At 40.8% G+C, this 27,471-nt stretch overlaps 1 protein-coding gene across 1 annotated transcript in view; it reads right to left on the reverse strand.

The window, feature by feature from the left end:
- Positions 1–26,932, reverse strand: part of Pfas (phosphoribosylformylglycinamidine synthase) — a 72,006-nt gene extending 45,074 nt beyond the window's left edge. The window contains exons 1-2 of the mRNA XM_071716910.1: positions 26,884–26,932; positions 24,070–24,314 (exon numbers count right to left, since the gene is read on the reverse strand). Coding sequence (XP_071573011.1) covers positions 24,070–24,314; positions 26,884–26,917 — 279 coding nt within the window. The 5' untranslated portion in view covers positions 26,918–26,932. The remainder of the gene's footprint in view (positions 1–24,069; positions 24,315–26,883) is intronic.
- Between the last annotated feature and the right edge of the window lie 539 nt (positions 26,933–27,471).

The raw sequence follows: 27,471 nt of genomic DNA on the forward strand, positions 1-27,471 counted from the left end.
GTGAGGTCCAAAATCCTTATGATTTTGTGCGGGGTCCTTTGCTGATATGTGTGTATAGACATTACACAAATAGGCGAGGAAGGGGCTCCGCCTGCGGCATAAAAAACTAATCTAACTCCCAGCCTATCCCTAGAAACTGCTTTAATCAAGACGCTTAGACATTCCGCAGGATTGATTAGTCATTCCGCAGAACTGACCAGTCAATCCTATGCCGCGTTTCGGACTTTGACACATATGTGTGGATGCAGTGGGTTCCGCCAATATTCGCCGCTCGAGGCTCGACGGCCGAGCCGCCGTCATGCTGTGCCTCAGGAGCTCCTATATAAATATGCTAAAATCATACATTCCGCTAAATTGTCATTAAAATATTTTTATTTTTATAAATAATTAAACATTTATATGCGGAACACGTTACAAATACCTCGTACCTGAGGTAGGGCCGCACGCTTTTTTACGATTTTCAGGCTAACATCTAAAAAACTATAAAAAACCCGAAGATAAGACATCGATAAATAATAACCTGCAAAACTCCATCCCAATCGGAGGGTCCATTCGGAAATACAGCCCAATTATTAATACTATAACTACAGAGATAAACACTTGTATACAGTTTTCAGTTCACAAGCACAATAAATATGTTTGAGAGCACAAAAATGTATCGAGCTCAGTAAAGCACGTTATTTCACGTTCATCGTGACGGAATCGTTCCGTTCACTGCTATTGTTTACGCACTCGAATTCGTTATCCGGCAACACAGCAACAGCTGCGGCCAAGTTCGGCGGCGCGCCGAGCGAGCGCGAGCGAGAGAGAGAATATCATTCCCTTCTTCTCGCTCTGACTCAGCTGATACGACCGGAAGCTGCTATATACTCCAGGTAGCTCTATATTTACATATCCTAATATTTAATATTTATTACAGGAATATTCTTATATATGTATATATATGGGCATTCTCGCCAAAATTTTCACGTTTTGACCCTGACTTACTCCATTAATTTTGGTAATTTTTTTCCGAGAAATGTTCTGAAAAGGAGAAGACACATATTTGTTTGTTTAGGCCTATATATCCGACCAATATATCCGATAATGTAATTTTTGTAAAATTTGCATTTTTCTGTAACTCTACTTTTTAAAACGATGTTAAAAATATTTAATTATATCGAAAAATGACTGAGATAAAGTTTGTTCACTTTAAAATGAATTACATAATGTATATATTTTTTTTTAATTTCTGGACAGTCTAAAGTTGTGTTATACGAGAGGAAAATATCGTTTTTCGTAAAGTTCGTCAATTTTTAAAATTAAAAACAAAATTTGTAAAAATTATATTAGAAATAACGTTTTCGATCTGTTGAAGCATGGCAAAATTTTTTTTCAATAAGTTCTACTTAATTGAAGTTTTTGTAATAACCTGAATTTGGGGCTCTACTCGGACTAAAACAGTCAAAATGCATTTATTAGTAGCAGATTAATGTTACATATCTTGATATTATATTGTTACGCATTAGAAAAATATATTTTTCGGTACTATATTTTATTGTCCATTACGGTTTTTCTATACAAAGCCTGTGCTACGTTTTATATTTAATTTTATTTAATAAAGGTATAGTATTCGATATCTTCCGAAAAAGAATATCTTTTTCTCTATCTCGCACTGTACACACGAGTTGCAGATGTAAGCGCTAATTGAAATTTTTGTGATGATTGTATTTTAAAACTAAATTATTCAGCGCTATGTTTCTTGGCGAGATATATATTTTTTTTATTACTTTACTTGTTTATTCTACATCTGCAATTTATATATACATTGTAAGATAGACAAAAAGATATTCTATTTTGAAATATATCGAACACTATACCTCCATTAAATATAATTAGTTATAAAATGTAGTGCAGACTTTGTATAGAAAAATCGTAATGGACAATAAAATATAATACCGAACAATGTGTTTTTCTAATGCGTAACAATATAATATCAAGGTATAGAACATCTGCTACTAATAGATTAGTCCAGTCAAAATACGATTAGACCTAGAAAAAATTGCAACACAAGGTTTTATTACGTCATTGTATTATTACGTACATATATATATCTATATATACACACACATATATATATATATATATATATGTACATTCATATTATATATATATATATATATATATATATGTATATATATATATATATATATATATATATATATATGTGTGTGTATACATAGACACATATACTAGTATCGAGAACCAACTCAAGTTCCTTGTAGAACCTAGAGAACTAGCAGCGACCGGTAGAGACTGCCGTGTGCTTGTTAGAACTCTCCGCTCCGCTCCGCGCGTAGCCTAGTAGCTCTTGTTGCAAATATCTCAAATAATATGAGATATTTCAAAAAATTCATAAGAACATTTTTTGTAGATATTTGTCTGCTCTACAACTTTGATCTCTACAAAAATTTCGAAATTCATCGTATTTGTGGAGAAAAACAAATTTGTTTATAAATTGTTAATAAAAAACATACTTAGGGATAGCGGAAAATGGCGAAATTTGGATATGTTGTTCAGTATATTTTTCTGAACACAATGACGTAATAAAACCTTGTGTTGCAATTTTTTCTAGGTACCCCCCCTTTTTTCCGTATTTTGACTGGACTATTGTCTTATAAACGTCCATTATTATTAGTCGCCGACGTCATAGACCAAAAATGACTAAAAATAGACGTCATTATGTCGATGTCGTCTTCTGACGTCACTTTGCTCCTTGGGTTGGGTACTGGTCTACAAACTGACGAACCAGATACGTCGTGTTAAAGTCAACTAACGTCTTTTATTAGTCTAAAGTCTGACGTCTCAGGTACGTCGTGTTAAAATCAGTTAACTAACATTTTTATTAGTCTAAAGTCTGACGTCTCAGGTACGTCGTGTTAACGTCAGTTAATTAACATCTTTTATTAGTCTAAAGTCTGACGTCTCAGGTACGTCGTATTAACGTCAGTTAACTAACATCTTTTATTAGTCTAAAGTCTGACGTCTCAGGTACGTCGTATTAACGTCAGTTAACTAACATCATTTATTGGTCTACAATCTGACGAACCAGGAACGTCGTATTAAAGTGATTTAACTAACGTCTTTTATTGGTCGAAATTCTGACGTCTCAGATACGTCGTACAATGGATAAATAACTAACGTCATTAAATGGGCACTAATCTAACGTTACTTGGACGTTATAGTTTGGTTAAATTGTCGAAGTGTTTTTATGGTTATACAAATGACGTCAATGGTACGTTATAATGAGGTCATTCTACGATTAGTTATTATTTCGTCAAAAAAGTCACGACATTTATACGTCTTAAGTTAGTAAAATGACGTCGTACCCAAAAAATGACGAATTATTGACGTCATATTAACGTCACCTTGCTACCTGGGGTATATATATGTATATATATATATAATATGAATGTACATATATATATATATATATATATATATATATGTGTGTGTGTGTATACATAGACACATATACTAGTATCGAGAACCAACTCAAGTTCCTTGTAGAACCTAGATAACTAGCAGCGACCGGTAGAGACTGCCGTGTGCTTGTTAGAACTCTCCGCTCCGCTCCGCGCGTAGCCTAGTAGCTCTTGTTGCAAATATCTCAAATAATATGAGATATTTCAAAAAATTCATAAGAACATTTTTTGTAGATATTTGTCTGCTCTACAACTTTGATCTCTACAAAAATTTCGAAATTCATCGTATTTGTGGAGAAAAACGAATTTGTTTATAAATTGTTAATAAAAAACATACTTAGGGATAGCGGAAAATGGCGGAATTTGAATATGTTGTTCAGTATATTTTTCTGAACACAATGACGTAATAAAACCTTGTGTTGCAATTTTTTCTAGGTCTGATCGTATTTTGACTGGACTACAAATCAATCGTTTTTAATTCGGCATTTACGGATTGATCTGAATCCGACTCAATCGGTTTCAATCGTATTAATGCCAATCCATTTTAATCGAGTAAATAAAGTGACCGCATGAATCGTATTGAATCCGCATCTATCGTGAAATTTTAATACAATACCGAAATCGGATTTAATGCAATATTTCCGGATTCATCTGAATCCGACTCAATCGGTTTCAATCGTATTAATGCCAATCCATTTTAATCGGGTAAATAAAGTGGCCACATGAATCGTATTGAATTCGCATCAATCGTGAAATTTTAATACAACACCGGAATCGGATTTAATGCAATATTTCCGGATCCATCTGAATCCGACTCAATCGGTTTCAATCGTATCTGCGCTTAATCCATTTCAATCGGGTAATGAAAGTAGCTATGTAAATCGGATTAAATCCGCTTTAATCATTAAAATTGTATATAGCACATAATTTTTACGTAATAAAGTTCTTACTACAGGATTTCCTTTTGGTAAAGTCATGAGTTCTATATTTGTGAAACTGTAAAAAAATCTAATGTGTAAATCAGAATAATACTTAATATTAAGAGACACGCTGAGTACACGCGAAGCGAGACCGCACCGTGACTCTTTTACGCGAACGCACGAGTTGCGAGTACTCGAGATTTTGAGATCTTAATAACGAGTGAACGGATCAAGTTCTAAGTAGACTTGATCAATAGCTTGAGTTTGAATTATATAATAAGAGTGTTTTTATTTTTCCGCTACGTGCCCTACGAGCGGAGATATTACGATGCAAAGTCCGAAATTTTACAATTAAGAAACGTCGTCGTCACCGTACGTACGGTTGCTTTTGCCTCGATATTATAGATGGCTTCTTCTTCTTCTTATAATTTGGCCGTCAAGCAGGCCTGCTCAAAATAAAGGCCAGGGCGAACCACTCGTCGTATAAGCCGCGGACAGCGTAAATCACCAAGGTTGTAGGCCTCGAAAGGCGCCGATACAAGAGTCACGAACTTCGTCGATACAAGACATCGAGCGGTGCGGTAAACTGCCGCGAGAGCACTCCGCGCCCCACGGCCGAGCACCGGCGTAGTCGATACGTAACGGCCCCCACTCCCGCGCACAGAAGAAGGAACCAAGGAAGGCTACGGCTGAAATCCCATTGACAGGGTTGCCGCCAAAAGGAGTCGGATAAACTGATGAGTAGGATTATTCAGAAAAAAGAAAATATCCTTGGGAGCGTGTAAAAAAACTTTTTCTATGTTCTTAATTAAATAGGAAGCTTTACTCGAGTATATGAGACAATCAAAAACTACGTGGTTTATGTCTTGAGTAAGGTGGCCGCAAGGGCAAGCCCCCGAGTCTATTATATTTTTTCTTGCTAAGCTGTGATTCAAGTTGTAACGGCCACTGCGCAGCCTGTTTATTAATACTATTTCCTTTCTTTTAAAAGGTTTTTTGTAAAACCAGGGGCGATCTTTGCTATTATGAAAAAGATTGTAGTACAGAATACCCTTATACGAATCGCAACAACGCAAGTACTCCGCGAAACTTTTACGTAGGGGCTCTCTGGAAAACGAATAGATATCGCTACGCGGGACTTTGAAATTAGGACTATGTCCTCTTTTAATAGCTGCATTTGCCACTTTGTCCGCAAATTCGTTTCCCTCAATACCGCGATGCGAGGGAATCCAGGCTAGACGAATGTCTACACCTCTAGTGGAAAGCTGGCAGATTTTTTTCCTAATCCAGGGAATATTATAATTTTGCTGGTTGGCTCTATTTGAACATACGTTTTCAAGCACGCTCTTGGAGTCAGAGAAGATAATAGCTCTGCGAAAGTCGAACTGCCCAATAAAAATTAATGTTTGAAGAATTGCCCATGCCTCCGCCGAAAAAAATGTTGTTTCCGGGGGAAGCCTATGCATAAGCTCTAAATTCAAATCCGGTGAATAGATTCCGGCACCAACGAAAGAACTAGAGTCCCCCTTGGAACCGTCAGTGTAGAAGGACGTGGCTCCTTCTCTGAGATTTTTAGAGTCTTCCATAAAAATGGAATTAATATTAGGAGTATCTGGAGGAAATTTAAATGCAATGTAATGAATGTCAATGATAAGAGAATCAAAGCTATGGCTAAAAACAGGCAAGGATGCAGATTGATAAATTTTACCGACTTTGCTAAGTATTGGAAGGGAGAAGTGCACTTGTACACGGTACATTTGGACACCGTTTATTTGGACACGGCCATTTGGACACGATCAAATAGACACCGTTTATATGGACACGGTTCATTTGGACACCGTTCATTTGGACACGGTTCACTTGGACACGAAAATGCGCGGCCTGTGCAGTTGGACACGAAAATGCGCGATCTGTTCACTTAGACACGAAAATGCGCGACCTGTTCACTTGGACACGAAAATGCGTGGCCTATTCACTTGGACACGAAAATGCGCGACCTGTTCACTTGGACACGAAAATGCGCGACCTGTTCACTTGGACACGAAAATGCGCGACCTGTTCACTTGGACACGAAAATGCGCGGCCTGTTCACTTGGACACGAAAATGCGCGACCTGTTCACTTGGACACGAAAATGCGCGGCCTGTTCACTTGGACACGAAAATGCGCGATCTGTTCACTTGGACACGAAAATGCGCGGCCTGTTTACTTGGACACGAAAATGCGCGACCTGTTCACTTGGACACGAAAATGCGCGGCCTGTTTACTTGGACACGAAAATGCGCGACCTGTTCACTTGGCACGAAAATGCGCGATCTGTTCACTTGGACACGAAAATGCACGACCTGTTCACTTGGACACGAAAATGCGCGACCTGTTCACTTGGACACAAAAATGCGCGACCTGTTCACTTGGACACGAAAATGTGCGGCCTGTTCACTTGGACACGAAAATGCGCGACCTGTTCACTTAGACACGAAAATGCGCGGCCTGTTCACTTGGACACGAAAATGCGCGACCTGTTTACTTGGACACGAAAAGGCGCGGCCTGTGCAGTTGGACACGAGAATTCGCGACCTGTTCACTTGGACACGAAAACACCTACATAGGTTAGATGAAGCGCTTTAAAAGTATTTAACATAGGATATATTGACGAATAGGGATGCAATAATATTAACATAATTTATGATTAATTTGTCTATCATTTTCGTGTCCATCTGCACAGGTCGCGCATTTTTGTGTCCAAGTGAACAGGCCGCGCATTTTCGTGTTCAAGTGAACAGGCCGCGCATTTTGGTGTCCAAGTGAACAGATCGCGCATTTTCGTGTCCAAGTGAACAGGTCGCGCATTTTCGTGTACAAGTGAACAGGCCGCGCATTTTCGTGTCCAAGTGAACAGGTCGCGCATTTTCGTGTCCAAGTGAACAGGCCGCGCATTTTCGTGTCCAAGTGAACAGGTCGCGCATTTTCGTGTTCAAGTGAACAAGTCGCGCATTTTCGTGTCCAAGTGAACAGGTCGCGCATTTTCGTGTCCAAGTTCACAGGTCGCGCATTTTCGTGTCCAAGTGAACAAGCCGCGCATTTTCGTGTCCAAGTGAACAGGTCGCGCATTTTCGTGTCCAAGTGAACAGGTCGCGCATTTTCGTGTCCAAGTGAACAGGCCGCGCATTTTCGTGTCCAAGTGAACAGGTCGCGCATTTTCGTGTCCAAGTGAACAGGCCGCGCATTTTCGTGTTCAAGTAAACAGGCCGCGCATTTTGGTGTCCAAGTGAACAGATCGCGCATTTTCGTGTCCAAGTGAACAAGCCGCGCATTTTCGTGTCCAAGTGAACAGGTCGCGCATTTTCGTGTACAAGTGAACAGGCCGCGCATTTTCGTGTCCAAGTGAACAGGCCGCGCATTTTCGTGTCCAAGTGAACAGGTCGCGAATTCTCGTGTCCAACTGCACAGGCCGCGCATTTTCGTGTCCAAGTGAACCGTGTCCAAATGAACAGTGTCCAAATGAACCGTGTCCAAATGAACCGTGTCCATATGAACGGTGTCCATTTGATCGTGTGCAAATGACCGTGTCCAAATGAACGGTGTCCAAATGAACCGTGTTCAAGTGCAGGCCACTCAGTATGGAAAGGAAGGATCTATAAGATAGAATAGAGTTTGTGGCTATATCATGATTATGGCGCGATCTATTTAGCGGATGTATGTTATCTAGGCTGATGGTGACAAAGCTGAATTCCTAGGCTACAATTTTGAGAACTGTTTTAGAAGTCAGATACCTGATCCTATACTGAAGCGGTGCTACCTTAGCTTCATCCAGCAATACATTGATGGGCGTGGACTGTCGATAGCCGTATACAATCCTGATAGCTTTATACTGAATGCGTTGAATCTTTTCGAAGATCGTGAAGTTGCCTTGAAGTTGGAAAACCTGGCAGCCGTAGTCAATGGAGCTACGGACAATCCCTTTATAGATCATATCCAAATGTTGCGGGTGAGCGCCCCACCAGACACCCGCTAAAGCCTTCATGATGTTTTAGGCTTTTCTACATTTGCCGACCACAGCTGTAAAGTGAGGTTTGCCGCTAAGTTTGGAGTCCAAGAGGATGCCCAAAAATCTTACAGTTTCACTATATTGTATCGGGCTATTCATAACGACAACCTCGGGAATAATTGTAGGCATCTTCTTCTTATACGTGAAAATGACGGATTGTGACTTAGACGGAGAGAGCGTAAGACCTTTGCTGAGACGGAAGTCGGTAATTCTTTGGATAGATTCGTTGATGGATCAAACAACTTCTTCAAGGTTTTTATTAGATGAGTAAAACAACCACGTCGTCCGTGTACAGTATAATTTGACAGACAGGATTGACAAGTTTTATAATATCTTTGAGATAGATATTAAATAGGATTGGGCTTAATATAGAACCTTGTGGAGTGCCCTTTCTGGCATACATAGGGCCGAACTTTTGGCCGCTTTTGACGTAATAGATGAGCCTGTTGCTAATTAAGTTCATTACAAACTTGTGGAATCTAGCAGGAACTTTAGCTTTGCTGAGATCCTTATCCAGGATGTGGGGAAGAACATTATTAAACGCTCCATCAATGTCAAAGAACGCCGCCACCGTGTGAGCACCCTTAAGAAACCCGGCCTTGATATAATTGGTAAACGCTACCATGCTGTCTGTACAAGATCTGGCGTTACGGAACCCGAGTTGCACATCAGAAAGAATATCATTATACTCCAAATGCCATCAAAGGCGGTTATACATGCATTTCTCCATTATTTTTAAAACGCATGAGATCAGTAAAATAGGCCTGACGCCTTTCCCACCGGGCTTGGGTATGAAAATCACCAAGAATGTACGCCAGTCATAAGGAAAAAAGCCGCTAGCCAGAAAGCCATTAAAAATATCCCGAAATTTACACCAGTACGCCTCAGGGAGAGTAGATAGAATGACGTAATCTAGTTTATCCAGACCAGGCGAAGATTTAAGCTTGGAAGTTTTAAGTGCCGCTTTAATTTCCTGCATGGAGACAAGGCCGTCCAACCAGGAAGACAAATGCTCCGTGTTTGAGGCATCCATTTCTAACATTTCAGTCAGCGACGGGTCGCTGGGTGAACAGGAGGGAGGACACAGTTTGTTAACGGCAGCTTGAATTAATTCTTCCTCCTTCAGTGTGTCGTTAGCGGACTGAGAGGCATGATCTCTTCTTTTGAATAACTTAACCAGTCTCCATATCTGATCGATGGGCGTCTTAGCGTTGAATGTTGTGCAGAGATTCTTCCAGCCTGCGACCTTTTGCTTCTTAAGAACTCGCCTTGCAACAGCGATCGACCTGTTGTATTCCATTATTTTTTCCAGAGTGTAGTGATTTTTGAAATTTTTTTGGGCGGTTCTACGAGCTTTGACAACCGCCTCGCACTCGTCGTTCCACCAAGGGGCCGGGTGAAATTTACTTTCGATAGAAGAGTCCGATGGGGAGATATTTTTTCCCAAAGCTTCAGTTATGCATGATTTTGGAATAGTCGTGATTTGACTATAAGCCTCGTTAGCGTCGTTGACGTTGATGTTATTTACATGCTGTACTTCCCTATTCAATAGAGACGTTAAAGCTTCAAGCGAATCCTTATTAAATTTGAGCCTATGGATGAATTTGTGTTTAGTGATTATAGGAACGTGGTCACTGCTCCTTAAGTCGCCTTCCTCGTCGCTTTCACAGACGCTAATAGAAGCTAGATCAGGAGAGGCAATAGTCAGGTCAATTACAGAGTCAATATTACATGCGAGGTTGAAAAAGGTGGGGGATCGATCGTTTAATATTACGAAATCATTATCCGCAATAGCCAAGGCGATAATTTCGCCGACGTTATCTACTCGTTTGTCATTCCAATCGGAATGGTGGGCGTTAAAATCACCTACTAATAGAGCGTGCTTGAATTGATTAGCATAATTAAATAAATTCTCAAAAAAGAAGTGGGGGTACCTTGTCCCGTATGTCTGTATATGTTGCAAATAAAGAGCTCTTGACGTTGGAAGGGAACGGTAATTGCGACCAATTCTACTGAAGGGTGCGCGAAGTTCGATAAATCATGGACAGAGAAAGCAAAATTATTCCTGAGTAGGGTGCAGACCCCTCGGGTTCCAGCGATACTTTCATCTGATCTGATGATGTTAAAACCTTTGATATTAATATTCTTATTAGGATCTAAAAGGATTTCTTGCAGGCAGATTATATCGAATTTATGGGCCAGAGCCCTCTGAACTCTAGCAATTTATTGTTGATTTCTCTACAATTCCATTGCAGAATGTTGGTGGAATCAGACGAGTTAGCTTTTGTTTCTTCAATCGCGAAGGCTATGACTAGCATTCGTTGTTAGTGGCGGACGAGCAAGGAGACGAGAGGGTGGGAACTGCGACGGTGGGATTAGAGCACCTTTCGTTTGAACAGGAGCTAGCAATGGCCCAAGGGCTGAGATAGCAACACTGAGCTCATTCAAGATCATGGCAAGACAATTGAACATGTCTTGATGCCCATTTTCTGACAACGGTTCGACATTAGAATCCGTAGCGAGGTTAGGGTTATGAAGTCTGGGAGAGGGAGGAGAGTTTAAGTTAAAATTGTTAGATTGGGCCCGTCCATCAGGGAAGAGCAAAGCTTCTCGATGTTCGGGCGAGGAATAGAAAGATCGGGCGTAGGAATAGAAAGATTTATTGCGGCCGCCCATCCGAGCGGGCGAGTTATCAGAGAAGGTGACGTGTAAACGCGGGAAAGATGGATGTAAACGAGGGCTAGATTTCTTTGAGTTTGAGAGCGCTTCCGCGTAAGAGAAAGGCATATCATTTTCTCTGTGTTTTAAGAGCTCGGAGAAGCGATTGTAAGATGTATAATCTTGCGAGTCCACTAAAGACGAAGGGGAGGCCTGTGAAGCTTTCCTTGTAGATAGGAGATCAGGATAGTTGAAATAGTCGAACCTACCATCGGAATTGGTGAAGGAAGAACTTGAGGTAAATCTTATCTTTTTCTTAGCTTCAAAGAGAGGAAGGTTCTTAGCAGCCGCGAGCGCGTAGGCCTTTTTTAGGTTCGTAACAATCGGGCAATCGAAGGATTTGGCAAGGTACGGCCCGCCGCAATTAATGCATTTGTGAGGAGAATCCTTGCTGATACACTCCACGCCCTCGTCATGCGCATCTTTGCCGCAATACAAACAGCAAGATTTGTCCTTACAAACCTTACTAATGTGACCCGCTCTATAACACGCGAAACATATCTTAACCTTAGGGACGAAGGGAAGAACTGCATGCCTGACTTTAAAAAAAGAGACACTACCCGGTACTCTGTCCCGCGAATTTAATACATACGGTACGCGAAGGTTCGTACGAGTTGCCGTCTTTAACCCACGATTTAACCTATGAATTTCGATCGCTTTCGGAAAAATTCTATATTATCGAGAAGGTTCTCAATAGAAAGTGATTGGGGGATATCCCTGATGATACCGGTACAGATTGTTTTGTGAGAGGGAATGAAGGCTTTAAGCCTATAGCTACCAAGTGAACGGTCGTCAACTAGCCGATTGGCTGCATCGGCGTTGGTTAATATGGCCTGAATATGGCCTTTACTTATCTTCTTAATTTCTTGTAGCCCTCCGCTAACAATCTGCGTGATCACACGGCCAATTAAAAGAGGGTGGGTCCCCGGGGGGCTTGCTATTACCCGTGTCGTTATTTCCCTCATCGGGAATGGTACGGATATGGAATAAAGGGGGCCTTGTCAGTTGACGCGTAGCGGGAATTTATAAGGTTACGAACCGCCGTAAGAGGTGACGAAGAACTTGAATTATCCTTAGACGCATTGTTCTTAACATTACTTTTATCTGGTGGCGTCGTTTTAACACTCTTACTTGCAGAGGACTCGGATAGGTCCGTTAAGGATCTCTTTCTGCGTTTATCCGGCTCTATTTCCATAGGGGATGATTCAGAAACAAACTGCGCAGCGGATGCGGGGGGAAGGTAATTGCCATTGTCCTGAGTCATGATTGCACACGTGCGATCGCAGGCTACGTCACTAACTTGAGCTCAACAATCAAAGAAACCCGATGACGACAGTGTTACAGCGTCGCCAGCCATAACATTCCGCTCGGAAGAATCGCCGGTAACCACACTAACTTCAAATTCCTCGTACGCAGGCAGAGAGACCGTTACTCTTATGGCGGATCTTGAGCGCGAACGCGAACAAGAGCGCGACAAAGTACGGGAACGGGTGCGGGTGCTGAGATAGGAAACGTCTCCGTCGGATCCGGGATCTAAAGGAGAGGACATGCGCGTAGGTAATGGCACGGCCCCTCCCCCCGAGTCTTTGCAAGAGGCCGAAGCCCCCTGCATAATATCACGTGCGACCAACGACACGAATGAATACGCGGATTCGCACGCGCGAGATAAATTATCGCCGACACGAAAGCCGGCGAGGCACGCACAGAAAACGGCGAAAAATCGTCCGTGAAGCGCGGGGTATTACAAACGTCGCGATAAAAACCAAGCTCGCTAAACAAAAGCCGCGGGTGAAAGAATCACACGGGAGCGCGACACGTCCGAACGCGACCACAGCCAGCGGGCGAATCCATATTATAGATGACATTTGAGAACATCTCGAGCGTCCCTCCGGGTCCCCTCCGTGACAATGTTGCTACACTGAAAAGAGACAGCATATACGCGTACGTGTGAGCTCGTCGCTCAGTGCGTTCGCGCGGACAGCGCGCTGTCAGTCAGTTATAACCTAGAAATACATATCGCGTTCGCGCGGAGTTCGGCGTGAGTCGCCATATGAGACGGACGTGTATCCTGCGCGCTCGGCTGATACCGAGACTTGAGCACTATTCTTTTCGTCCGGACGCATAGTGGTGTTGATCCTAGGGGTGGTTCCTGAACTCCTTGTTCGGGGGGGTGTCCATAAATTTTTATTTGGCTATTAGCTCTCTTCTCGGAGGGGGAGCGATTTTTCGCTCTCAAAGCCTTGGTCGGTTATAGCGGAACGTAGAGACACGCAGCTCGTGCGTGATAGCCCTCGCACCTCTGACGACGAGATACATAATAATTCGAGTAAGAAAATGAGAATTAGTATCTCTGAACAGGAATTTTAAACAGTTACCAAGGATCTTAGGGAAGAGGAGAATATTGTGGAGACGGATTGGAACGTAGCAAGAAATCGAAGACACCATTCCTCTAAAAAACAGAGAGACGAAGAAGTGAATAGAAAACGCAATATGGTTCTCAACGCAGAAGATCCCTCCCTGACGATGATATGGAAGTGGACGTAGGATACATTAATGTTAAAGAAGCTCAGGGTCACGATCTTTTGATAAACCAAGCGACCTTGAGCAGTAGTAAGGATAATATTGACGACGTCGCTGGCGCAACGAATCAACATAGCATTAAGGAAAAAACGGTGAGCCGAGGTGGATCACGTGAGGTCGGCGTGAATAATAGTTCGCCTGAATCGCCTTCTGACAGGGACGTATGCGGTACTGAGCTGAGGAAATTTTCTTCTCAACACACGACCCCGCTAGAACCCCAGCGATTTATTAAGTTCGACGAGGATTTTCGAGGTAATGCGAAGATCACTTTAAAACTCCCTTCCGATCAGACCTCTACCAAAAAAGGTAAGAATTTAATTAAAATATGGATGGTTCTCTCAGAGCATAAAATTTGTCCACTATCGGTTGATATGACAAATCATTTTTCGGCTGAGGCAGTTTTTAAGGATTATATTGACGCTAATTGTGCCTTGGATAAAATTGAAAAGCTTCCGGATCCAAAAAATTGAAAGCTTTATTAGAACAACCCTCGGTCATTTGTAAAGGCATTATATCGGATTGGCCCTCGTCTATTCCTGAGCTATGGTCGGTAATTCAGAATAAATCTAACATTATCAAGCTTGAACGTATGTACCGACGTAAATGGGATAATGTAGAAAAGAAATCTGTCTTATCGGAGACGGATAATATTATCATCACATTAAAGAATGAGGGTATCCGTGATTTAAAAATTTTTAATAACGGAGTTGATCTTAAGGTTAGGCCATACGTACCGCAAGCCAGACAATGTTTTAACTGCTATAGATTTGGTCACACCAAAGTGGCTTGCAAGAGTGAGACACAGTGCATTATATGCGGGGATAAAGGCGTGAGCCGTGAGGCCAATGCACAGTGGGCCAGGGACCCGAAAACAGTGGCCAAAAACCAACTTTCAAATTTTATCAAATTGTTCATGTCATTATGTTCTAGATATTTTGAAGTAGTTATGATCCAATCTTTTTAGTGTTTTATTAATTTCTGTTGATTTAGTAGCACTGTGAAACTGAGCAATATGTTACTACCATTGTCGTGATTACTTTTCATAAATGTCGAAAATAATAAAGATTCCACATATTTGAAGATTGCTCCGTCAGTTTTTTAGTAGATAGGAATGTTGGGATTATGTGTAAATTTATAGTTAGTATATCTAATCAAAAATTTTTATAATATTCCAACATTTTTCGATGTATTATTGAACTTTTCAGGGCAGTACTACCTTTCGATTAGTCATAACCGGCCATAACACGTCATATAAAAAAGAACGAAGTATGAATGTGTTCTATATGTTATATGCTATAACAAAAATGTGCCCACTTTTGCCCGTTTTTGTGTACGTTGAAGAAAATAATAGCGTACGCGACCGTGCGCGACCGTATATCGGGCGGCGCGGCATGACTCGCGCGTGCGCGGTGAGTGTCAGGCACTAGGCAGGTTGAGAACGCGTACGTGGAAAGGGAAAAACGCCGTGATATGCGTCTGCAATTTGAAATCAGCGCAGTCTTATAATGCATAATGGCACTAACATTCACCAAAAGAGAGATTTTGGATATAATTATAAAGGACGGAAATGTAGATTCTGGAGTTAAATACATTTTATCAAAAATGAATTTGACCGATGACAATATTCCTCCTCGAGGGAAGGAAGAATTGAGATCACTTATATCTTCACTTAGAACGAGACGTAAGTAATTTGAAATTTCTGGCTGCAAACAGAATGAAAAATAGATTTGAAACAAAAAATGCAGAGTGGTTAGATTCGGAATTTACATTTGATTATCGTAAAATAATCATCAATGACAATAATGCCAACTTGGAGAAATTGAGTTCAACCGCAGAACCTGGTCGCCCAACAATTGATTTTGGTAATATGTCTGATCGTTCGAAACGCCGAGATGCCTCTAGAATAAGTGCTGAATTGAAACATGATCCCCAGAGAATCCTGAATGCATGTCGTTATGCTGCAAACTACTCAAACGAACGAAAGGTTAATGTAGTTCTCCGTGAAGTTGCAGCAAGTCCAGCAAAAATAAGGAAAATAATAGACACCCCTCAAATTGTACTTAAACTGAAAATCCCGACAAAAGCTCCACAATTCATGCTGAAGAATTCTATGTCCAAAAGATTATATACGGATATGCGGTTAGAGTGCAAGTTATCTAGAGCAGACATTTGGCCAACTTATAATGTCGTGAGGGAAGCTAAATTACAATGTAGACCATCAAAAGAAAACATTGTTATAAGTGAGACAAAAGCAGATGTATCCATTCAATCTCTATTAGAACATACAGCACGAAGACTAGTTGAATTGCAATACGATGTAATAGTTCAAGATATGCAAAATAATAGTGTTTCTGTTACGGAAGCCGTTTTAATATGTTCATAGGGATTTGATGATAGCTCTGGTTACTCTGCTTATGAGCAATCATATGCATCTACAAATAAAAATCCAAATGAGGACGAAAACCTATTTGTTACTTCTATGATTCCGCTGCGATTGTCAACAACTAACGCAATTTTGTGGAACAACTGAATTGTTACGCTCGGCGAGTAAGCTCGCCGCCGTAGCACTATCGCGCACTCCACACTCGCGCACGAATTCCGCGGATCTCCCGAAAGGAAAGAGAACTCAAAGGAACTTAAGAAATGCGTTTATTCAAAGCTCGTAAAACAGAACGCGTGCGGATTCCAAAAATCCGCCAGACAGAAAATCAATAAATCTATAAACAAGCTCCCGTTGTCAAGAAGCGCGCTTCACAGCTTTCCGCGACTTCTCTACTCAGTGTCCAGCACGGGCGTAACACCAATCTACAAGCTTTTGCAGACCTATTTCATTATAATTTGTCCGGGAATCGCGGGACGTTGTTTTAAAACAGAAAAGTGACATTGAGGAACAAATAAGAATTCTAAAAGTCGTAGAAATTAAACTCGGTGATGTTTACTGTATTCGTATACATTTTTCCCTATTTTTAACATTAATAGATGGAAAAGTGTTGAATATTATCACGAACACTAAATCGATGCAGACTTGCCCAATTTACCATGCGACTCCTAAGCAATTTAATAATATTTTAAACATACATAAGCAGACAAATACTTTTTTGCCTGATCCCAATTAGCTGCAGTATGGTATCAGTCCTCTTCATGCGTGGATAAGAATCTTCGAATGTGTTCTACATATTTCGTATAGACTAGATATAAAGGTCTGACAAGTGAGAAGTAACGAACACAGAGCCATTTTCACGGAACGGAAAAAGTTAATTCAACAAGTCCTTTGGGAAAAAATGGGTTTAATTGTGGATAAACCAAAAACCGGGGGCTATGGCACTACTAATGACGGGAATACGGCACGCCGAGCTTTCGAAAATCCAAATCTCCTTGCCCAATATCTTAATTTCAACTGTCAATTACTTTGTAACTTGATACAATCTTAGTCGCTTTATCATGTCACCTTCCAGTAAATCCAGTCCGATTTGACGAATTCTGTACGGTAACTGCTCAAATTTATGTCAATCAGTACTCTTGGTTTCCCATGCCTTCGACTCTGCATAAAATTCTTATGCACGATGCTGAGATTATAAGGACAAGCGTATTACCTGTTGGAATGCTGGGCGAGGAAGGGTCTGAAGGACGTAATAAGCACTACAAAAATTATAGACGGTTTCATAGCAGACAATACTCTCGTGAAGTAAATTTATACGACATGTTTTATAGAGCAATGGATACATCGGATCCGATAATAGCAACTGTAAATCTTAAATCGCAAATTAACAAGAGCAAAGAGCTATCACTTTCGCAGGACGTAAGAGATTTGCTACACGTTTTTGATATCGAAGCAACGCCGACAAGCAGCAGTAATAATGAAACAAATGATAGCATGCCAGGCCTTTTCCAAACTTTTCAAGTTTTAGATGATATGATATTATCGGATGATGAAGAGGGAAGCACAGAATTTTCAGGCGAACATGAAGAATCTAATAGCAAAGAAGACTCTCTTTAAATGATGTATTTTATGCTTAAAAGCATTCGGATTCGTGAGAGGCAAGGAGACTCACTCAAATAAAACACCCCGAGTAGTGAGAGGCAAGGGGACTCACTCAAATAAAGCACCCTGAGTAGTGAGAGGCAAGGAGACTCACTCAAATAAAGCACCCCGATTTACCGATACGGTAATTAAGGGGTCCGAAATCGCACTGTAACCTCCTCGTGGTAGGCCCTGGAAACTACAAAAACTTGTAGGCAAACTGCAGGCGTTTCAATTAGAAAACCTCATTTTTTAAATTTTATAGTCATTGTATTAGATTTGCTATCTTAAATTTTAATAAAACAAAATTCGATTTCGATAACACTGACGGATCATTCTATCAAGGTTGTGAAGTTCAAAAGAGTCCTGAGATGAGGAGCATAGAAGACTATGAAACTCCACAAGAAATATGCAAAGATCGAAGAAGTCCGGATTGTCCAAGACCGAATAGACGTTCTAGCGATGAAAAATTATCTGAAACCGAGGATCCAGTACGATGCAGTGAGAGGATAAAATCAAGACCCAAATACTTAGAAGATTATGCAGCATTATCACCGAATGCAGAACCTTTTCTCGATGATGTGCCCGAAACGTTTGAAGACATAAAATCCAGAGAAGACGAGCAACTATGGATCAAAGCAGTTCAGGATAAGATTGCTGCTTTAGAATCTAATCACACATGGGTTTTGGTAAAAATTCCCACCGGTAAACGTCTGTTGGACTGTAAATGGATTTTTAAAATAAAAACTGATAGCAAAGGACAGAAATGCTATAAAGCCCGACCGGTCGTCAAAGGCTGTTCTCAAAGAAGAGGACTTGACTACGAGGAAACCTACGCACCTGTGGCGAGGCTAACCACTGTAAGAACACTTCTGGCAATCGTACTAGAAAAGGATCTTTTCGCGGATCAAATGGACGTTAAAAATGCATTTTTGCACGGCACGCTTAAGGAGGAGATATATATGAAAGTCCCTTTTCGGGCTATGACTGTCAACAGGATCTTGTCTGCAGACTTCAGAAAACTTTGTATGGACTTAAACAAGCTCCTAGAGCATGGAACAAAACATTTGATGACTTTATGAAGAGTCTGGGCTTTCAGAGATCCGAGACGGACAGATGTCTGTATGTCTATAGAAAAGGACCACTTAAACTCTATCTACTACTTTATGTAGATGACATGATTATTACTGGAAATGACAAAGAAAAAATTCAGGAAATTAAATCAGCGCTGAGTAGCAGATTTAAAATGAAAGATCTAGGAGAACTACAATCCTTCTTGGGAATCAACATTAGGAGGACGAGCGATAAACTATTCATAAATCAAGCAGTATATGCTCAGAAACTTCTAAAGCGTTTTGGCATGGAGGAGTGCAAATCAGCGAAAACTCCAATGGAAATAAAACTATCTGAAGATGACGCAGCAGAAGCCATCACAGACAAGTCGAGACCATACCGTGAACTCGTGGGATGCATCATGTATCTTATGTTGACCACAAGACCAGATTTAAGCACGGCTGTAAATTATTTCAGCCGATTTCAAGGCAGTGCCACGGAAGCACACTGGAAAGGATTAAAAAGAATACTTCGCTATATTCAAGGCACCACGGAACTCGGCTTACTCTACTGTAAAGGTGGGAAGGATCCACTGATTGCCTATTCCGATGCTGATTGGGGAGGAAGCTCCGATCGAAAATCTACGACTGGCTATCTGTGTAAAGTCTTTGGGAATACTGTCTGTTGGACAACAAAGAAGCAATCGACGGTGGCCCTATCGTCCACTGAGGCAGAGTACGTTGCTCTTGCAACGACAGCGACAGAACTGTATGGCTGAAGAACCTGCTGGTCGATCTGGGCGTAAGCTGTGAGGAACCTATTAAAATCTACGAGGACAATCAGTCAACGATTCATCTTCTACAACGATGGGAACATAAACGCCTGAAACACATTGACATAAAGTACAATTTTATTCGAGATCTGAAAGAAAATAACGTCATAGATGTAATATACTTAAGTACAAAGAAACAGATAGCTGATATACTAACTAAAGCCTTGCCATATGAACAGTTTAACAAGTTACGTATGAATTTAGGATTAACGGATTTTTAATTTTTTTCTTTCTTTGATACAGATACGTTTTTTTTAGACTAAAGTACAAATTGAGGAGTGTTAGAAAAGAGCAATTTCTACTTTATCGATATCTCTATACTCTCCGAACCATATAGGGTCGGTATTCGCATTAACTGGATAGAGCTTACACTAGATGGCTTCCTTTTTTTTTACTTCACTTCTTCTTTGATACTTGCTGTAATAAGTAAGCTCAGCTCGCAAATAATAAACTGAAATCTTTTTGTGAACCATAATCTGGCTGTGTCGATTCCTTTCTATGTACCACTTAACAACAACATTTATTCATAGTAAAATATTTTATTCTCTAACAAGGGAACGGTCGGAAGTGTCCCTACCCGATTTGGATGCGCTTTGGATATATTGTTGAGCATCAAAAAACATTAGACACGTATTTTTTTTTGCGGCGTATCTCGACGTTTATTGGTTGAAAAAACCCGATTTGGAACCTACCCGATTTGGATGCGCTTTGGATATGTTGTTGAGCATCAAAAAACATTAGACACGTATTTTTTTGCGGCGTATCTCGACGTTTAGGGGTTGAAACAACCCCTCGAAAATAACGGATTTTATATTTTTTTGCGAATATCTTCGAAAATATAAGACGTAACGACAAAAAATTTGTACGAAATGTTTATGGCTTTTTGTGCTCTTTACAATAGCGTAATCAAATTTTTCAAATTGGTCACATTTTTTAATTTAACCCCACCCCCACCTATTATTTTTGCCAAATATAACAATTTTTCCAACGCAAATTTAAGAGCGTCAAATGCCAAATATATCCATGTGTATTTTTATTATGATACCATTATTCGATTTTTGGCAAGACGAGATGATATGTGGTATAGGCGTCGCGCTGTAGGTAGGTGTTGCGTTATTTCTGTTCAGTTGCGCCGTACGCTTAAAAATTTCCATTTCAACTCCGGGACGACCGAAAGCGCTGATGCAAAGGCCAGCGCAAGGCACTGACAGCGAGAGGTTAACGCTATTTCGAGAGTCCTAGACTAGCAACGGAATGTCGACTCCGACAAATTGTAAGATCGGGCGGGCAGTCGCAAATCATAATCTGAACGAACACGTGCGTCACATTAACCGCTACAATAATATACTATCCCGGTTACGGCACAACAAAATCAACAACCAAATTCACGCATTTGAATATCATTTGCTCGTGTCATAATGGGCTTCAACAGTATATCTTTTTTATTGTTTAAAATAATAATATAGGTTATATATGTTATAATAAAAATATAGAAAAAATTATGTCATGCATATTTATAATTTTAATAATGAATTAAAGATTGTCATATTTGAATCGAATTTTTTCGCGCAAAAATGTCGTATGACGTCATTATGAGCTATCGGTAGTTAACCAATCCCGTCGCCGCATCTGTTCCATCATATGTGCTGATTTACGTCATGTTTAACCTCAAAATTACTATCTGTCATCTGTCTGTATTTGTCATATCTGTCATATACACAAGATGTCAAAAGGAAAAAAGAGACGTTATAAGTCCTGTTTTTTCCGCGAGTGTGGAAATACGACAATTACCACACCTATAAAGATTTTTTTACCAGTGCCAAAAGGCGAAGCAAGAAAACAGTGGATTAAAATTATAAGAGGTGATGGGCGAGAATTTTCACAACAGTCAGCTTTATACTGTTGCGAGGATCATTTTAATGTAAGTTATTATATATTTACTGTATGTATATTATACTCACACACACGCGCGCACTCACGCACGCACGTACGCACACACGCACACACACACACGCACACACACACGCGCGCACACACACACACACACACACACACACACACACACACACACACACACACACACACACACACACACACATAAATTCAAATTATATATAAACTATTTTATGACAGTTGCAGGAGGATTTGGAAAACTACACTCGAATTTTGCTTGATCCAAGTGCTAATGTTCGCTTGAGAAAAGGAGCTCTTCCAAAAATTAGGAAACAAGCTGTAGATGATGCAGTTTTTAAAGAAAATGAAGCTGAAGCCACAGTTGAGTCTGTAAACAACGTTATAGCCAAAGAAAAAATCGAAGAAACGGAGTTTCATAATATTTTAGAATTGGAATCTGGATCTCCGGAAGTGGAAGAAATTCAATTGCCAATAAAACCCGTAGTATTTAAGAATAGAAAAGTGCAAACAGATAAAATTAATCAATGTCACAAACGGATTCAAACTGACAAAGTTAATATGCGAGATAAACAAATTGATTGCAGACCAACCATGGTAGATGCCCAGATTTCTACATTAACTTGGAAAAGCATCAGTGCTAATATTGTTAGTACGTCAAGTTCAACAAAAGCAACATGTACATCCCTCGATGATACACTCGAGATGTGCGAGGAATTTTTACCCTCTGAAGAAACTAGTGATGAGATATTGCAGAAGAAATATTCTTTAAAAGAAGCATTGGAAAGACATTTACTCTTAATAAAAGAAAAACCAAAAGTATATATTGGACTTCCAGCTAATGGATTTTTCATTATAAATTTATTATGTAAAAAAACAAACATTAGCGTTCGTGACATATGCTTAACATTATCGAGGATAAAGTTAAGCGACACATATTCTCGTTTAGGTGACTGTTTTGGACTTGGAGCAACTAGTGCCAGTGTCATATTTCGCCAGACTTTAACAGTGTTAGCCCTGCATCTAAAAAAATTAATAATCTGGCCTAGTGCTATATCAATACGAAGGAATTTGCCAAGGGAATTTCGTGGCAAATATTATAATGTGCAATCGATAATAGATTGCCTTGAAATTGAGATTCAAAAACCAACCAACCCGATACATCAAAGTATCTATATATTAACAAATACCTAGAGGTTATTTCCCACGTTGCGATGCGTTATTCTTTGACAGATGTACCGCCCCAGTCAAACTCCCCGCCTGGCAGTGTCCTCGAATCGGATCACGCGGGAGTATTAACGGCGATCGGCCGCGAGGCCTCACGCCACTCTGACACGCTTGGCTCTAGAACACCGTGACCGCCGGGGCACGAAGCCCTCGGGGCACGCGCTCCGCCTAACCGAGTAAGTAAGGAAACGATGAAAGTCTTTGTTAATATAAATTCTAGATCACCTGGTCCCTAGACCAGTGTCTATATATTAACAAATAAAAAGAGTTTTAGTCACATGCTAATCTAAATTATTTGTAAGATAAAAACGCGTCACCGATTTCAGTAACGCACAACGTCCGATAGATGCATGCGCCGCGGCAATTACGCCGAAGATTAGTGGCTTGAGATACGTATATGCGCTCTAGCGCTTGGCGCTTGGCGCAAGAATATTGTAACGCGATTGGTGAATCGGCAGAGAGATGCTGCCTCGACCTGCAATAACCGGCAATCATTCAGAGGCCTAAAATAAAGTCGTTCCATATATCAAAACGTGTTTGGCTTGCATCACCCGTATCTCTTTTCTTGTCCTCATATCCTGTCAGATATTTCCCCGTGCAAAGAATGTCATAAAAACTGACTTATAAAAAGTCAACTTATAAAAATTTCTTAATAATAATTTCTAAATAAATAGAGAGCTTATAGAAAATATAATATAATTATATTATAATATAATATAATTATAATATAATCAGAGAGAAACCTGAGAGCGGCCATCGGAAATCGTTTTGATGCTGTCCCCTAATAGCTCCTGCACACGGGACGCGGAAGCGCTTGCCGCGCGACAAGGAGCGACGCGGTATAAGCTAATCAAAGTTTGATCGAGTTTAACTTTTTCTGCGCGGCGGAATATTTGGTTGGCTATGACACCAACTTCCGTCGAGCGGCAAGCGTTACCGCATTCCGTGTGCAGAAGTTATAAGAAAGTGCAACTCAACTATGTCCGTTTCGCTCGGTAACGGTACATTGTCCGTGTCCGTGCTACGGTTCATGTCCGAACTACTCAGATGGAAGATAGTCGAGATGATTGTTGGTCTTTATCTAATTCATTTATTCATCTCATTTGACTCTCATCTCGACTATCTTCCATCTGAGTAATTCGAACATGAGCTATAACACTGACACGAACCATGCACCGTTACTGAGCAAAACAGGCGCAACCGTTGAGTTGCACTTTCTCAGGGGACAGGCCGAAAATGCGACTTCCGCCGGCCGCTCTCAGGTTTCTCTTTGTTATAATTAATAATAAGTCTTACCTTCTTAGCTAGATTTGCATCTATAGTTCCTAATCCCCCACTGAACATTATAGGCTTGATCCATTCTCGCCTAACTCCTGCATCATCCGTCGCTCCATAAGAACGTACGAAACCAGATATTACAGGCTCTCCAAATTTGTTTCCATAATCAGAAGCACCGTTGCTGGCTTCGATTATTATTTCTAACGGCGATGCTAAGTTACCGGGATAAACTTTATCTTTTTCTTCCCATGGCAAATCATAACCTGAAAAATATAAACAATTAACACACTGAGAATAATAAAATAAAAATGGGTGCGTTCAGGAGACGCAACCGTTGAGTGAGCGCTCAGTGATTCTTAATACGATTGATTCTTGCCTTTGGTTCTTCTCCGGATCTAAAGGCCGGGCACATAGAAAAACTTAAGCAATAAGGCGTTAACAGTAAACAAATCAGCCAATGACAGTCAAGAACTTAAGACAAAACGTAAGCAGTAGCGAATCCATACCGTTGATTTCCTTACTACTTACGTCTTACTGCTTAAGTTTTCCTATGTGCCCGGGCCTTAAGTGTAAAAACCAATCATAATAAAAAGTCATTGAACGCTCACTAAGCTGCTTTTTCTCCTGAACGCAGCCAATAACTACGTTTACACAATCCGATTTACGCTGAAGGGAGCTTTCCAGCAAGCGACACAAATCGACACAAATGTCGTTTTGTCTTTGTTACTCATTGCCAAAAAAGAAAGATAGAACGATGCTTGTGTCGACTTGTGTCCGCGCTTGCTGGAAAGCTCCCGATGTAATAACTTCGTCGTAAAAGAGCCTTTATACGGCATTTAACGTCAGTAGTTATAACATCGATGTTATAACTTCAGCGTAAATCGAGCCGTGTAAACGTAATTGTAGTCAGTGGCCCCTATTCATAGTCGAAACTTATTTTGAAGACCGCCTAAAGTTTGGTCTTAAGGCGTCCTCTAGATTTATAGTCGATAAATGAGACAAAACTTGAGAAAAAACTCAAAACATGACTTGTCGAAGATAAACTTATTTCAGAACGTCTTGATATGTTTCATAAACGTATCTTATTTGACATAAGCATGTACTTAAGCTTATGTTATTAGATATAATTTTTCATATTAGTCAATTAAGACGATCTTATTTGACGTACACGTTAGCAAATAAGACGACCCTTATGAAAAAGTACACTCAACTTTGATGGTTAACACCCAAAGTTTAGTGTTTGTCATCAAAGTTAAGTGTCAACACTTAAATTTAGGTGTAGATTGAGTGTTGACCATTAAGGTTTAGGTAAGTTGTGGGTTTAATCCTCAATGATGAGTGTATATTGGGAGTTTATTCTCAACGATAAGTGTAGGTTGGGGATTAAGCCTCAATGTTTAGTGTAGGTTGGAGATTGATCCTCATCGTTGGATGTTGGTTTGGTGTCAACAGGGTGTTAACCTTTAATGTTCTATGTCGATTTAATCAGTGTCGCCATGATCCCTTTATCGTTGGGTGTTGTTTAAATGTTATTGTGTTAATCTTCGTTAAGTGTCAATTGACGGCTTGGTTTATTGGAAAAGTGTTTCAGATAAAAGTTAAAAGGTTTGAAGGGAGCCAATAGACGATCTTATTGGATTTTGGATCCAGAGCCTGTATTGAGCCCAATAAGGCCTAAGTCTTTAAATAAAAACCCCTATTTTTTATTATACCATCTTTCTCTAGTAATTAATTTTGTTGTGAGCGCACAACGTATTCGAGATCAATTATTGCACCTGGCAACACCGAGGGCCGGATTACTTGGTAATCCGACCCTAGCGACGAGGTCCGCTGACACGAAAGCCAGCATGCGTCGCGGTAATGACCATATATGGGCATTCTGGACATCACCAGCCCACTAGGACTTTGATCTCGAAATCAAAAACGCTGACTGCTAAGTCAGCAATATCGAGCGCGATAAAAAGCCCGCCCTTCCAAGGAACGGCGGGCAGTCTAAGAACCAAGCGCGTACCGCGAGTCAACCGAACGTTAATCATATTGTAACCCGCAAGTCAGGGTAGTGAAAAATCAACGAGTGTGCCAATAAAAATATCGGTTTATTTAAACTCGACTGCAAACTCATTAAAGCCAGTGTCCTCTCTTCCTCCTAATCGGCGGATCTCAAGAACCCAGTGCCGGCCCTGAGCTCCCAATCAAGGCACGGCACAACAATTTGAACAACTTTTGTTTGAAAAATTCTATTATTTGCTTAATACTTTTTGAGATATTCAAGGAAAACTTGGTAACTTTTTCAATATTTAGCTTGTGATATCTTGATGATTGTTTGCCAGAGAAAAAAGTGGTACAGAGGACTTTTTAACTTAATTTTATTTCAAAAATGTGCTGTTGCAATAGTATACTCCAAATTTTTTAAAATATTTGTATATGCATCTTCTTGGAGTGTTTACAAATATTTAAAAAAATTGGAGTGCTATTGCAACAGCATATTCTTAAGACAAAATCAAGTCAAAAAATCCTCTATACCACTTTTTCCTCTGGCAAACAATTATCAAGATATCATAAGCTTGTAACGATGCGCCCCTTTCAAAGGCATCGTTCCCGGCGAACACCCGCCGGATGCCGCCCGACCGATCTTCCGTCGGGCGAGGATAGGACGCGGTGCGCCCACCTTTTTAAACATTCCAGAATTACCGTGTGCGCGAGCAAAAGCGCGGCACCGGTATATCCCCCGCGCGGCTCCGACGAACGCCGACGGGAGCCGATCCGCGCCGAAGACGAGCGCGCGTACTCGTACCACCGCGCGGCTCGCCGGAGGATCGGCCTTCCTCTCACCAAACCCGCTGCGCCGGGATATATAAGCCAGCATCCCAGCAAGAAGAGACACTTCGTCTCCGCACCAGCGTTCCGCTATTTCCGACGAAGCCAGCCAAATCCTAGGGCGACACACCAAACGAGGTCCAGTGCTCTGTGCCTCGACTGAGAGCTCTCGGGTGTCCCCGACCAGTGATGTGAATCCGGCCCGGTTTTTCGCGCATGCGCGGCCCCTCCACTACGCACACAGAGTGACGCTCGGTCTATCGGTGTGTCGGCAGCGCTCGGCAGTGCCGAGCGAGAGGGAGAATATTACTCCCTCCTTGTCGCTCTTGCTTAGCTCGCGCGATCAACGATGTTTTTACGCTGGAAATGCTTTCTCGGTATCTCGGCGTGAATCTGAGTTGCCGTTGCACGATAATCAAAGAGCGATCTTTGGAATAATGTAGAGATGTAAAAATAATTAATAAACATAAAAAAATTGTAGTAAAAAATTATGTTGATCACTCTTGCAGAAATTTTCATGCTTTGACCTATACTCCTATTATTTTGACAATTCCTTTCCGAAAAAAATTCCGTAGAAGAGAAGACATATATTTTTTTGTTTGG

The sequence above is a fragment of the Temnothorax nylanderi genome, unplaced genomic scaffold (genome assembly GCF_030848795.1).
Source record: "Temnothorax nylanderi isolate EJ_2023f unplaced genomic scaffold, tnyl_v1.0 TNYL_tig0196_pilon, whole genome shotgun sequence".
Classification (NCBI taxonomy): Eukaryota; Metazoa; Arthropoda; class Insecta; order Hymenoptera; family Formicidae; genus Temnothorax; species Temnothorax nylanderi.